This window comes from Paroedura picta, chromosome 3 (assembly GCF_049243985.1).
Source record: "Paroedura picta isolate Pp20150507F chromosome 3, Ppicta_v3.0, whole genome shotgun sequence".
NCBI lineage: Eukaryota > Metazoa > Chordata > Lepidosauria > Squamata > Gekkonidae > Paroedura > Paroedura picta.
In genome coordinates this window covers 109,002,632-109,018,377 of record NC_135371.1, presented here as the reverse complement: position 1 = coordinate 109,018,377, position 15,746 = coordinate 109,002,632, and the positions used below count along the sequence as shown (strand labels likewise).

The 15,746-nt window shown below is 41.4% G+C and overlaps 1 protein-coding gene across 4 annotated transcripts in view; it reads right to left on the bottom strand.

Annotated features, from left to right (window-relative positions):
- The window catches only part of SLIT3 (slit guidance ligand 3), a 713,209-nt gene that overhangs the window by 146,491 nt on the left and 550,972 nt on the right, over positions 1 to 15,746 (bottom strand). For all 4 annotated transcript variants that reach the window (XM_077327142.1, XM_077327144.1, XM_077327141.1 and 1 more), the window contains 2 exons: positions 10,316 to 10,479; positions 7,930 to 8,062 (listed from right to left, as the gene is read on the bottom strand). In XM_077327142.1, the coding sequence (XP_077183257.1) occupies positions 7,930 to 8,062; positions 10,316 to 10,479 (297 nt within the window). The remainder of the gene's footprint in view (positions 1 to 7,929; positions 8,063 to 10,315; positions 10,480 to 15,746) is intronic.

The following is a 15,746-nucleotide window of genomic DNA, read 5'->3' as shown; positions in this document are numbered from 1 at the left end:
ATTAATTTTTGACTTGCACTATTGTACACTGCCCTGAGCTGACTTACCGGGAGGGTCGTATATAAATCAAATGAATGAATGAATGAATGAATGATTTTTTTAAAAAGTACTCATCCACAGAGCAAAATACCCCCAACAACAGAGAGGATCTTAAATGAGTTCTAAATATCCTGCAGGAAAAATGCAACAACCTGAATTCATGTTAAACGTGACTTGGGGATGTATAACCATCAGTTATCTGATTGATGGGATGCCTGCTTGAATGCCCTTTGGCTTCCCTTACAAATCATTGGAGTGCCAAAAAACATGGCTATGGTGTTGGGTTTTTTTTTTTTTGGTGTCTTAATTGAAAGAGCAGACTGAAAATGAGAGGAATCTCTTGCGCACACTTGAAATAAATAGTTTAGCTCTTTTATAGATCACATTAATGAAGACATGAGGAAAGAAATCACAGATGTCCTTGGTATAAGGTTGTGCTTAATTAAAGCGACTAAAACGAACTTCAAATGCTAATTGACCTCATTAGAATTATTTCTGCCCTCTGACTGCATATTGCACATGCAGGCAATATTTCAATAACACACCAGAGGCTGACTCAGTCTAGCTGTGCTAATCCATACAACCACTTACTTCAATTGCTTAGTACAAATGCAAAATGAATATGCAATGTCTGATATAACTGAGGCAGCATTATTTAAGATATTGCATGCAAAGGAAGAAATTACCAAGGCTGTATTTTAATTTTACAAAATAATGTATAAGTTTTCCTCAAAGACACATGTAGGACCATTAAAATCCACACACAACTATAGCACTACTGTTCTGGATTTTCTCTGTCCAGCACGGCCAGGGCAAAAGTGTGCTGTTGAAACCTGCCAAGAGCACCTTATTCTTTTTTAGCCCAACAAGATTTGAGGCACGGTATGAGCTTTCCTGAGTCACTGCTCCCTTCTTCAGATCCTATAGCCATTTCCACACGGGAAGCAGTTACTCACAAAACCTCGTATCCAGCCATAAATCTTGTTAGCCTTTAAGGTGCTACTGGACTCTTACTCTTTTCTACTGCTACAGACAGACTAACACGGCTACCTTACTTGATCTTTTCCAGTATGTTTTTATGGCTGTTCACAGCCACTGTTCCTCTAGTCTGCTTTTGCTCTGGCCCCATTTTTAAAAGGATTTTCCCCTCCTTTATTAATATCTTTATTAGTATAGATTAGAGACCATGGCCATTTCCACATGGGGTTTCTGGACTGCGGAGAAGCAAGTCCCCCCAACCCCCACGTTCCTGCAGTGTTGTGGTGAATTCATACCGACTTTGTTGCAAAGATTTGGGAAACACTGCAATAAAGCCAGGATAGCTGCCATGGACTGGGAAATTTTTATTTTCCCAGTCCCATGGAAGCGATTTTCCTTTACACTGTCCCTGTGGCACTCATTGCTCCCTCCTCTGCAGGGCTTAGTACTAGGTCCAGTGCTTTTCAACTTGTACTTCCAACTTGATTTGGAGTTGGGAGTAAGCAAAATGGCTAAGTGTGTGGCAAGTACTATGTTGTTCCAGGCAGTGAGAACAACAAAGGACCCTGAGGAGCTCCAGAGGGATCTGTTGAGGCTGAGTGAGTTGGCATCAATGTGGCAAATTAGGTTCAGTGTGGACAAGGGCAAAGTATTGCACATTGGAGTCAGAAGTCCTAACTATATACATTGATGGGGTCCACACTGGTGATAATTGACTAGGAGTGAAATCTTGTACTCAAGGTATATAACTCACTGAAAATGCTGACTCAGTGTGCAACTTGAATTAAAAAACAAACAAACGTTATGCTGGGGATTGTTAGAAACAAATCAGGAAGTATAGTCTCTGTATAAATCTAAGGTGTGGTTTCATTTGGAATACTGTATACAGATCTGGTCACTGCACATCAGGTATTATAGCATTGGAAAAATACAGAAAAGAGCAACAAAAATGATTAAAGGGACAGAACTCCTTTCCTATGGATAAAGAGGTCAAGGCTCTTTAGTTTGGATAAACGGTGACTGAGGGGTGACATGACAGATGTTTACAAAATTATGTATGAGAGAGAAGGAAGAGAAAGAAGTACTTCCCCCCCCTTCTCATAACTTGTGGGTACTCAATGAAGAACTTGTGGATACCCAATGAAGTTCCCAAAGAGTAATTAATACGTGGAATTCACTGCCACAGAAAGTCATGGTGGCTTTAAGCACTGACAACTTCAAGAGGGGATTGGATAAATATATGAAGCAGAGACCCGTCAGTGGCTATAAGTCATAAGATATAGATGGAACACTATGTCCAGGGCAGGGATACTCTGTCTTCTGGGTGCTTGGGGAGCAACAGTGGGAGGGCTTCTGGAGTTCTGGCCTTGCTGGTGGACCTCCTAATAGCACCTGGGTTTGGGGCATTGTGTGACACAAAGTGTTAGATGGGATGGGCCATTGGCGTGATCCAACATGGTTCTCTTATGTTCTTAAGCTTTATGCTACATTCTTGGCTTATTTCATTATTAAACAGGAATTTAGCAGATAGTATATGATATTATTAAACAGAGTGCATGGGGGGGGGGGTTTCAACACACAAGCAGACATTCTACTACACAGTTATCACTGTGATCAGCAGCAGTGACACAATGCCCCAACCATGTCAGACAGCAATAAATTTCCTTGCAATTGTGTGCAATTTTCTTTTTAGAATGTGCCTGATCTAACTAGCTAGATGCAACAAAGAACTGAAGAAAGAAGCAGTTGCTGAATGTTAATTACTGTAAATATATCCTCTACTGCTCCCCCCTCCAAACTATTACAATGTCTCTTACATTAAAGAACAGCAACTGGGGGCAGCTGACACAGCAGTCCTTCAGAATAACACATATATTGGTTGATTCAAGTGGGTAGCCGTGTTGGTCTGAAGCAGCACAATAAAACAAAACCAGAGTCCAGTGGCACCTTTAAGACCAACAAAGATGTATTCAAGGTGTGAGATTTCGAGTGCAAGCACTCTTCGTCAGACTATATATTGGTTGTTGAGAAGGCACTGAGCAAAAGACAAGAAAAGGCATATCTTCATGGGGCAGCCAGTTAAGCAAAATTGCCGATGTAATTATCATTGTATGTATGAGAGCTAGTGGATGTGAAAAATTCTGTTGGATTACACAGCTCCAGACCAAAACTCATATATGAGGGTAAGTCAAAGAGTATTGCTACTAGGGTTTCAGTTCATACATGCATGAGTTGATTCCAAATAAGACATGTATAAACATGTCTCTGCAGTCAGTGGATGGCTGCAGACAAGTTTGCTCAGTAATATAGTTGTCTTAGTTTCTTGAGGGTGCCTTGAAAAAATACTGAAAACTGCATTGTGAGATAAAAGCCAGGAAAATTGCACTGAGGATTTCCTCCCCCTTCCCCCATCACAACAATGTACCTGCTCATTCTTGGAGTGTATCAAGGGCTGTACCACGAGACTTTCATTGGGGCTTTACCGAGGCCACCCTATGAATCTGACCTTGCCCCTTCAGACTTCATTTTCTTCCCCAAACTCAAGGAACATTTAAAAGGAATATGATCTGAGTCCCTCGAGGATGCCAAACTGCCATTTGGACTTGGTATAAATTGAAGAGCACAAAATTCTTTCAGGAAGGGCTTGACTCTAGAGTTTACTGAGTTAGTCATATGATGATGGAACAAGTGGGTCTGTGCATCCACCCTTCACACACTCTCTCTTTGCTGCACCCACAAACATACATTTGCATACAGATGGCACCTGGAGATCTCCAACTATTACAACTGATCTCCATATGACTAAAATCAGGTCCCCAGGAAAGTGTCTGCTTTAGATGGCAATTTCTATGGCATTATACCCTGCTGAGCTCCCTCTCCTCCCCAATTCCTGCCCTCCCCAGGCTCCACCCCCCCAAATCTCCAGGAGTTCCTCGCCCCATAGCTGGCAGTTCTAATGCTGCTGCAGCTGTTAATTCCAGCAGCTCTGTTGCCACCTCTTGTCCCCTGCTGGTGGCACCTTCTCCTCCTCCTGCAGCGCACAGCAGTGGAGACTGGGATATTCTCTGCAGCACCTTATGAACTACTAGATCCAAAGTTTCTAAATCTGAATTTAGGAAGAAAAACATGTTGTGTCTTCTACACTGCTTTGTGGCAGACATTTTAAGTTCACTGCCATTGAGGGGGCGGGGGAGGAAGCGCTATTTAAATATTACTTCAGCACTTGGTTATAGTGAAACCCTACCTGCTGTGGAATGAGATTTTCCATCTGTCCATGTATCCATTTCATTGTAACGTTATTTAGGACCTGTTGCTGCACAAGATTTCCTGCTGCATAGATATTTTCAAACTTTATATACAGCTCTAATTTACTAGGTCTTGTTAGATATATGGCAGGGTTGTTTTATTAAAATGAAATGTATAAACACACATGATTACATTTTAATAAAAAGCATTTCAGCTGAACATGTTTGTCACACAGCGGATGCAATTTCCCCTTAGCAAATGGAAGTTTATAAATATAAGACTCCACAGCATTCATTAAAGTGCTACTAAATAAATCCTCCCCTTCATTATTAGAAGGATGTCAGATTGCCAGATCAGGCCAGTCAGAAAGAAAGACTCATGGGATGTCTAGAAAAACCTCTACAACCTTGCCTCTGATATCAGCAATAGCATGTTAAGCACACATCAGTAGTTTCTGCTCCAAAATTTAAAGAGAGGAGCATGGCGAGAATGATGAATACAAACCATTGCTTCAGAAAGCAAATGCCAATTGTAATTCTAAATACCATTTGCAGCATGACTCATGGACATGGTCAGCCTTTTTCCTTTTTGTGACAGGTGCTGGTAAAGCTCCATGCAAGACCATGTTTCCAGAAATACTTTGAAGAAGCATACCTTGAGAGTCACACCTGTCTTTTAAAAATATGATTATAAAAGGTTGCCAGGGAATTGGCAACCTGAACAGGAGCATTTCTAAAAGCTCTAGACTTATTTCACTGTGGATAGATGTATTGATGCCAGGATAGAGAGAATTTATTCCTCTCTCCTCATACCTACACTAATGAGAAGATACAATTAATATACGAATCCACAGGGAGGTGTCTGATTTACTCAGATTCTACTTGGGTTTTAATAACACCAAAGTCAATGGCTAATAGAGCAGTTAGATTTGCCAGCAATCGTGGACTCCCCCCCCCCATTTCTATTTGGTGCAGAGAGCAAGCTTGGTGTAGTGGTTGGGAGCTCGGATTTCTAATCTGGCAAGCTGGGTTTGATTCTGCACTCCCCCACATGCAGCCAGCTGGGTGACCATGGGCTTGCCACAGCACTGATAAAGCTGTTCTGATGGAGAAGTAATATCAGGGCTCTTTCAGCCTCACCTACCTCACAGGGTGTCTATTATAGGGAAAGGTAAGATGATTGTAAGCTGCATTGAGACTTCTTCTTGAAGGGAAAAGCAGCATATAAGCTCCTCCTCCTCCTGGCAGTCCCACTTAACCGCCACAATTGATGAGATCGCTCCCAAGCGTCTTCTCCATCCTCGCCTCAAACTGGCTCCCTGTTATACTGGGTAGCTACAAGAGAGGGAAGGGAGACAGCTAGGGCAAGTGCAGTTAAGCTGCGCCCCCACAAAGGTGGAGAGATGTGCTTCCTATCCTGCTCCTTTCCTGTTCAACCACAGGATTTGGGGGTGATTCTGGATAACTTCCTATTGATGGAGGCACAGGTCATGGGGCATTTTACCATCTGCACCCGGTGCGGCTACTAGCCTATCTGTCTCCAGACTGTTTGGCCACAGTGATCCATGAAATGGCTACCTCTAGATTGGACTCCTGTACCCGCTGTATGCTGGCCTTCCCTTGTCCTTGACCTGGAAACTCCAGTTGGTGCAGAATGCAGCTGCTACAGTCCTCACTGGTTCATCTTGGAGGACCCACATCCAGTCTGTGCTTAGTCAGCTGCATCGGTAACCGGTTATGGCCTGGATCAAGTTCAAAGTATTGTTTTGGACCTTTAAGGCCACCCAGGGCTTGGGCCCTGCCTATCTGAGGGAGTGGTTGTCTATTTATGCTCCCCACAAGACCGTTCACTCTGCGTGTACTAATCTGTTAGTGGTCCCTGGCCCCAGACAAATTTGCCTGGCCTCAACCCAGGCTAGGGCTTCTCGGTCCTGGCCCTGACCTGGTGGGATGAGCTCCTGGGAGAACTCCTAGGAGAGCTGAGGGCCCTGATGGAGCTGACAAAATTCAGCAGGGCCTGTAAAACAGAGCTCTTCCACCAGGTCTTCGGTTTGCATCTGTTAAGATCAATGGGCCTCCTCAGGCTACAGTATTCCATCTGACGAACCCCTTTGTTGACAGTTGTGGGGAGGCTGGAGGATTCTTCTTTTCTACCATCTTGTCACTGTGGTTTTATAGTTTCAGGGTTTTAATGAGGTACTGCTATTTAATCCACCCTGAGACCAAGGAGGAAGGTAGACTATTAATTAATTAATTAAATAAACAAACAAATAAATAAATAACAACAGTGTCTGAAAGTCTCGAATAAATATGATGACTATTTAAACATACATTCCTTACCATGTTACTGCTGTGTCCCCCTCCACCATACAGCTTATCTAGATCAGTAGCAAAAAATATTTCCTATAGGTTTCAATGGCCAAAAGAGTCAATACCTTGCATTCTCCTCCATCCCTCACTTTGGCCAAAAGAAAATTCAGTACCTTACTGACAGCTGTTTCATTGCTTATGACATAGGCTGCAAACCTTGTGCTGGGTACCAACCAGCATGATTTGCATTCCTGTCTTCCTCCACTTGCATAGTGCATGGTGACTTAAGAAGGAAGTCTTCAATCAAACTCCAACTACTCTAAACATGGGCAGTTGGACAACCAAGAGTTTGTTCCTTCCCCACAAACTGGAATTCTAACTCATGGTATCAATCATAGTGTTTGAAAATAGCACAGAACAACACAAATAGTATCTTATACATGCTACGAGTAAGAAGAAATATTAGAACCATGCACCATTTCAGTTCTAGTTATACTTGCTTACTTTGAAGTCAACAATGTATCACAAGTCTGAGTATCATGTAATTCAAGCCACATTCACACAGACAAACCAGGTCAAAGTCTTTATAGTTCTATTGCCAGTTTCTTATGTCATTCAGTTCCTAATATTACAGTGTTTTTCCATGGAAAACCACATATTCTAAATTCACAGCAAATTAGAAAAGCTACCCTCACCTCATGCAAATCCACTCCCCAATTTACCCTAATTATCTCTGTTATTTTAGCCATTTGTGAGCTTCAGAGAAAAGAATCTAATGTTGGTTTTCACTGCTTTTCTTTCCTGTTTAAAAATGTCAACCAGTGGGGATAATTAGCCTACAGATTATTATGTTGGGAATACATGTCCAATAGCTTATTCAACTAGTCTATTGTGAACAAGCTCTCACCCTGCTGAAAAAGCTCTATAGAATATTCAATATTGACTTAATAATTTCCTTTCCTGTACTCTAAATGAACAAAGAGTACTAAAAGGCTGTTTGGCGGTTAAAATGATGCCATTTGAGTGGTCTTTCTATCCTATAGAGGTATAAAAAGAAGGCTATATCCACCACTGTGAAAGGCAAAGCCAAGCAGGGATGCAGGGAAGAGAAGGGACACACACAGTTCAAAGAGCATTGTTTTCTAAGATCACTTCTCAAGATGCTTTTGATCTTTAAGGATGTCTTGGTTGCGAAGTTCCTCTGGATATACACTAGCATTGCAGGGTAGCCATAGAATCCAGAATTCATACCAGGGAATTCTTTACAGAAGGGGCATCGTATTTGACTGTTCTAAGCAAATTAACTGTCACTGCCAACTTTCTACTTGTATATAGAAGTCTGTAAAAGTTGGCTTACAGTTCAGTCACATCTTTAGGGACACCTTTAGGCAGGAACCGTAGCCCTTTGTTACTGCAACGAACCACAGAATCCACACAGGTACACTGGTCTGGACAACGGGGGAATGAGTGACAGCTGCTTTCAACATTACCTGTGGGGGGGGGGGGAGGGGAGAGAAGAAAAAAATATTCCTCAGTTTAAATAGTAGTGAGGTGAGTCTGAGATAGTTCAACGTTGTGGAAGTTATCATATTAAGTGGCAACAAAGTAATATAAGTACATGTTGAAGATATTAGCCTGGGTGGCCAGCTGGGAAGTTAAGCTTTGTGGAGGTTACTGACCTAAGTGGCAAGTGGGAAAATAAGTCAGTGTGGCTAGGTCTATTTAAGGAACCATTTTTCTTGGGTAACTATATGAAACCATTATACAGATCCCGCTACATTCTATTAATGTTTAAGAAAAACAACACCCCACGTGCTGAATATTCTGTCATTTCACCACATAATAAGCATCCTGTTCCTTGGATCCAACTAACAATTCTATGGTAAAAAATTCTCCTGAGTCTCACTCTCAGAGGGTACATGGAACACATACCTACTCTGGAGTTACCTGGTCAGGGCCCCCTCCCTCCCTTGCAAACACACATACATATAAATACACAGACTCCCTTCCCTCCTTACCTGTTGGTTTCCCAACTTCCTCTTTGGTTCCTTGCCCCTCCTGCCCTCGCAAACACACACAAACAGACATATAGAGACTCCCCTCCCTCCCCCACCATTTCCCCCCTTACCTGTTGGTCTCCCAACCTCCTTCTTGCTTCCTCTCCCCCTCTCACTCACTCACAAACACACACACACAAAGACACTCCCTCCCCTTCCCCACTCTCATTTTCCCCTTTACCTGTTGGCTTCCCAACCTACCTACCTCCCAAACACACACACACATTCCCTTCCCCTGCCCTCATCCTGCTTATCTGCTCCTCTGCTTTTGCCTTGACCATTGTGAGTCATGCAGTGACTGCTTAGGCTCCCAAGGCCTGCATGGCTGCTGCAAAAGCCTGGGGGGCAGGGCAGCTGCTGCCTCAGTCCCTGTGGGTCACGCAGCAGCTGCCTAGGCCTCAGGAGCTGGCATGGCCACTGGCTGGGCCCTTCTGGAGAACTTTGCGGGCGGGATTATGGACGTCACATCTGTCTACATTTCCATTTCACAAGGCATGCCAGAAGATGCGCCCCACATCAAAAAAAACCTTTGTGGCAGTGAAGATGAAGACAGCAAGAAGACAGTATAACATGTCACCTCAGAACACTACCGAACTTATACACAGAAAAGAGTGAAAAACATTGCAGTCACCATTACTGATTTACAAAACTAGATCAGTTCTTTGGGTCCTCCCTCAACATATACATTGTTTTATGCCAAACTAGGGGAAATGCAAGCTTCCACTATTCCCATGACAATAGTAACAACGTAGCCAATCACAAGCACCAAACAAATACTTGGTGTTTTGGAGTGACTGCACTGTAGGAACAGATCTGTTTGTACTACATAACATGTAGGAAGATCAAATGAAGCTAAAAGGCAAAAATGTTTCTTTCTATTCAATAACAGTAAAAACTCTGCTTGAGAACTGTGAAATCTCGTTCCATAGAAATTTGGCATGCTGGTCTGGATCTGGTCAGGGCTAATTTAGGTATATGTTATCACGGAAGTTAAAGAGATAGTCTGTGACAATTGTAACACTTTATATTATTACATTACTAAGCCTGCTTCACACATGCATGATCACGATTTATCTGTGCTGATTACTGTACCCTTGATGACAATGAGTGACCTTTAATGTCATTTGCATGTACATGTTAACACATTACAATCATATAAGTTATCACTTGATGTTGCAGTTATCTAGTGACAAACACGCAGGAGTGAATCACCTCTGAGCCAGCTTCCCTTCCTTTTTATTATTTGGGTTGGGGGGAAAATTTGCAAGTATCCCTTGCCCGGGCATGGTGATTATTTAGTAGTTAAAGAACATATATTTTAATATTAATATGACACACTCATTAATTTTTTAATTATAAGGTTAGACATTTTTAATAAGCATAATGGGAATAAGGGAACAAGATGAGCTGTGCATCAATAAGAGCTATGTATACATGCATAAAAATGTCTAATAATAATTCTAACACTAATAATTCCAGCAACTTGAGAGCAAAAGTTAAGCATTAAGCATTGGAAGTTAATGCTATTAATACATGGATTTTTTCCAACATCAGTATGTAACTTCATAAAGCATTAGGAAAAAAACAAACTATGACATTCAAACACATGTCTAGAAAAATTGAAATGCATCACAAATTGCATTGATTTTACTTAAAATTGTATATCCATTCTATCAACTTCCTTACCATCACATGTAAAGTCCTGTGTAGCCACATCCTGAATCGGAATCTCCTTCAAGAAAAATGGCTTCTGGCAACGTGGATTTCCACTGACAATCCTCCTCTTCCTCAGCCATTTCCCTAACCATGCCAAGTGGCAGTTGCAATTAAATGGATTAGACAGCAAATTGCTAGAATGGAAATTAAGTAAAATGCATTGTCAGTTATTAGAGAAACAAAGGGATATAATTTTAAAAAGTAAAACACATTGGGATGTTTAAGATCTGGTTACTGTCTTTTCAAAGAAGTTACAAGAGTTGCATCCCGCCTCCTGCCCCCAACACCAGAGACCTCAATGGGCCAGCCTGTCTTTGCCTTATGTTCTTAATACTGGAAACAGAGAAAACACAGCTTTCAATAATGAGCCCATCAACCTGTAAAATGATCACCATAGGGCAAGTTATTATATAATAAAATTTAGAATTTAGCACTTTAGATCATTTAAGTAGTCTCACATAAACTATTTTGTTGTTAACCTTGTAACAACCCAATAAGGTAGCTATTGTTACTCCTGAATCATAGATGAGGAGCTGACAGCATGACCTGCCACTGGTATTATTTTATTTATGATATTTATATCTTGTATTTCTGACCTCACAAGGGCCACCAAAGCAGCATACAAATTAAAGCATACAGAATAAAACAACATTTTTAAATAATTTGAACACAATCCTCCCACAAAAATACCTCATCAAAATGATTAAAACCAGAGCTAAAATAGATGCCACACATACAAATATAAAACATTGTTCAGGAAGGCAGGATCACTGAGGGAATGACAAAAGAAACAAAATCTTTACACGCTAGTCAGCCACAAAAGGAGACAGACAAATCTCTCTGGGTAAAGATTTCTAGAGTTTTGGTGTTGTGACTGAGAAGGCCTGCTCCTGGGTTGCCACCTGCCTAACCTCAAAAAGCAGGAGCACCCAAAGCACGGCCTCCAAAAATGACCATTGTAGTTGAGTGTGTTCAAAAGAGAATCATAGAATCACTAGGGGCAAAGCCTGCTTTATCGAGGAATACAACAGGCACTAGAGCTTCGGGGTGAGAAGAGTAAAGGGAGAGATTGTCTGGTCTGTAAAGGCATACTCATGGTTGCAGATGAGCTTTCAAGAGCCATGTCTTCAGATATGCCAAGGGAAAATCAGACTGGAGACTCTTCTTGGGGGGAGATTGCATGGCAGAAAATCCCTCCCTGTTCTGCTTTCAACCGCATTTCCCTTCTTGTGTGAATTAGGCCACAGATACAGAAACGTCCCCCTGCCCTAATCCACATGGGGTAGTCACAGTACACAGTCCACCCTGCTCCTTTGGTCTCCATTTTTTTTTTACTGTTGATAAAATGTTATGTGCTCACATGCTTCTTTCACTGTTGCCACTTAGAAGAAAAGAGATGGATTTTTGTAACCTGTTTTTTATTACCCAAAGGGGTCTCAAAGTAGTTTGCAAACACCTTTTCCCTTCCTCTCCACACAATAGACACTAAGGTTGGGTGCTTCGGCATTTGAAGAGGTCGTTTGTGTCCGAAGCAGCCAGTGCTGCGGTGTGGAGACACAGCTAGTCCAGAGCTATGGCACAGCTAGTCCGGAGCTATGGGCTGGGTTGTCACGAATATGTGGATGACACCCAGCTCTATCTCCTGACTGACTGCTGCCCAGACTCTCCCCCAAGTACATTTGCCAGATGTTTGTAAGGCCTAGCTGGATGGTTAGAGCTGAGTTGCCTGAAACTCAAACCTTCCAAGATGGTGGTGCTGTGGCTAGGCAGGAAGGTACTGGATCTGGAAGCACACCTGCCCATACTGGTGTGGGATCAGCTTAACATCTCACCCTCGGCAAGAAATTTAGATGTGGTTCTGGATGCCTTCCTCTAAATGGAGGCCCAGGTCACAATAGTAGCCTGCACAGTGTTTTTCCACCTGCGCCAAGCAATGCTACTAGTGCCCTATCTATCTTTGGATTGCTTGGGCACAGTTTTACATGCAACACACACCTCAAAAATGGACTTTTATAACTCGCCCTACATGGGCCTACACTTGTACAGCTGAGGGTGGGACGGGTTTGATCGCTGCCTGGTGGGGTGGAGGTTTTAACTGGGTTTTTAATGATCTTTTTAGAGGGATTTTATTGTTAGGAATTGCCAAGAGCCACTGTGCGGGAGTGGTGGGATATAAGTTGAAAAATAAAAATAAGAATAAGATGGTCATCATATCATCTCTTAGTAGTCTTCTCCCCAGCCTAAACAGACCCAGCTCTCTCAACATTTCCTCATACGTCTTAAGACTCCAAAGCCCTCAATATTTTTGTTGCCCTCCTCTGGCTCACTCCAAATCCTTCTTCAATTGTGTTGCCAAAAACTGAACACAGTGCTATGTGAGGTCTAAACAGAGCAAAGTAAAGACATACCATAACCTCGCACAATTTGGACACTATACGCCTTTTGATACAAAATCCCATTTGCCTTTTTAGTCACTGAGTCACACTCCTGACATGTTCAGTGTCTGGTCCACTAAGACCCCTAGATCCTTTCTGCACATACTACCGCCAAGACAGAGCTCCCCCATCCTATAATGATGCATTTCATTTTTTTCTATCTAAATACAGAACATTTTTCACTACTGAAATTCATTTTAGCCCAGTTTTCAAGCCAGTCAAGATCATCCTGTATCCTTATTCTGGCTTCTGCTGTTTGTTACCCCTCCCAGTTGAGTATCATCTGCAAATTTAATAAGCACCCCCTCTATTCATTCATCCAAATCACTTATGAATATGTTAAACAAGACAGGACCCTGGACAGATCCTTGAGGCACTCTACTTATCTCTCTTCTCCAAGAGGATGATGAAGTATTAACAAGCAATCTTTAGTTGCAATCTGTCAACCAGTTATTGATCCACATAACAGTAATAGGATCCATACTGCATTATATTAACTTGTCAACAAGAATACCATGTGGAACCTTATCAAAAACATCACTGAAATTGAGATAAACTATATCATCATTCCCCTGATCTAGCAAGGTAATAACTTTCTCAAAAAAGAGATAAGAATATTCTCACATTAATTGTTCTTGAGAAAGCCATGCTGATTTAATAATCACTGCAATCTGCTCTAGCTGATCAAGGATTGACTGTTTGATGATTTGTTCTAAAATTTTGTCAGTTATACATGTCAAGCTGACAGGTTGATAGTTATCCGGGTCCTCCTTTCCCCCCTTCTTGATTGGGGATAACATTTGCCCACATCCAATCTTCTGGCACTTCACCTGTTCTCCAAGAATTGTTAAAAATAATGGACAGAGGCTCAGAAATCACATCTGCAAGTTCTTTTAGTACCCTCGGATGTAATTCAGCTGGCCCAGAGGACTTAGTTTCATTTAAAGAAACTGAAGCTGTCAGCAAGACAAATCAAAAATTTATTGGACTTTTCATTTATAGCAGAGTTGGTTTTCCAACTGATATCTGGGTGATTTTAATCAGCCCTGACCACTACATCCCACCTCTTTGAGAATTTTGTAAACTGAGTAGAAGGTAGTTCATGAATTTTAGTCTCAACCCATATAGGGTATGTTTTCATGATATAGATGAGATCTGAACATTCCAATTTGGCCTCTTCACATTTGTGCATTAATATTATAAGTAACACCCACCTAATATACGGACCAACAAATAATGCCGCATAGAGTCTCTGCCCAACTGCTGTAAGCTAACAGGAATTCAAGCTAACAAATCATGGTAAGAAATGTACTGTCTGATGGCATATAAAAGTCATCCAAATCCTTTTTAGCTAGCACTTTTCCCCCCTCCCCCTTTTTTAGAAATAGAATTGGTTGTGCACATCGTATATCAAAAGCTTAACGGAAATGTGCCATCAAGTAAGGTTAAGAGCAGCAAGTAACAAATATTTTTAAAAGCTTCACAGGTGTAACTCTTACTACTAGAGTTCAAGCCCTGCAGTATGCAATACATTAATGCATAAAACTTCGGCGACACTTTTATTGCCACTAGTGGGAAACAGGGATCAGCATACATCCACGCTAAGATCTTGAGAATCTAATGTTTATGTAATGATAAGTTTGAATACATCATAAAGGCTCAAAAGCCACAGAGCAAAGAATAAGAGCAGAACAGGAACATGGATTTTAAATCTTCGAGTTTTTAGACTGATCTCATTCTTCCAAGGAGATTAGCAACCATTTCTAACATTTACATTGATACGTTTCAAAGCCTTGGGACTTTTATATTACAGGATAGGTGTGTAGACAGTATCTTGCTTCTTCAAAAATTTTCTATATCACCCATGTGGGGCAATGGTTAGCGTGTCAGACTAACTTGAAAGTCAGGTTCAACTTCCCCCTTTGTTATGAAGCTAATTGGGTGACCTTGGGCAGGCCACTCACAGCTTCACTTACATCAGAGGGTTGGTGTTAACTCAAAATGGGGCAGAGAAAATGTACACCACCTTGAGCTCTTGGGAGGAAAGGTGAGATAGAAATACTCTTTAGGTAACAGTTCAAAAGAGCTCTAGGCAATCCATAAAAACTGCCTGGTAATTCTAGCATGCATAAAACAGATCTTATACTATGATCCACTACTAATTCAAGTTGTAATATTTTACTGAGCTGAGTTCTATTCACACCAGTCAGTAATAAATCAATTAAAGCACCGGAGCTTAACAAGATTTGGAATTCGGTTGAATATAAATTCAGCTTTAATTTCAGCAGTCAGGTTAGCAATGTAAATACCAATGAACTGGAATAAACTTCTGTTTTTTACCCACAAAGTTCTCATCATGCCTTACTTTGCTTTAGTAAACAGGTCTGACGCTGTATATTAGAACACTGGAGATCAGATTTATTTAAATGTCAATCTGAAGCTGCTTCTACACCAAGATCAGGATGTGCCTTTTGCCAGGATCATGGTGCAATGGTATTGAAAGCACTGGCTAGTGAAAGAGCCTCACTGACTAAGATTATTTCTTTTTTTATTAAGTCTTTTTATTCAATTTTTTTGTGCACAATTGTGTACAGAAAAGAAGAAATAGGCGTTGGTTACAATATGTCCCTGTCCCTCATCCTCTCACAATCCCCATATTCTTCTTGAAGCTTCATTTGGTGAGATAGTCCAGATAGAAGCTCCACTGCTCCTGGAAATCTTCCATTGACTTTTTGTTGACTATGGATGTAAGTTTTGCCATTTTTGCAAGATCAGCAAGTTTCCATAGCTCAATAGTTGGTTTCTCCATAGATTTCCAGTTCTTGGCCAGAACTAATCTTAAGATTTGTTTTTTTTTCTTTCCTTTCTGTTTAGGGTCAGAGAATATTATGGAATCCATTCCCTAGGCCCGCCTTCTTCAAGATTAGATCTCTAGCCATTGGATCTGTTATCCAGTCTGCCAATGC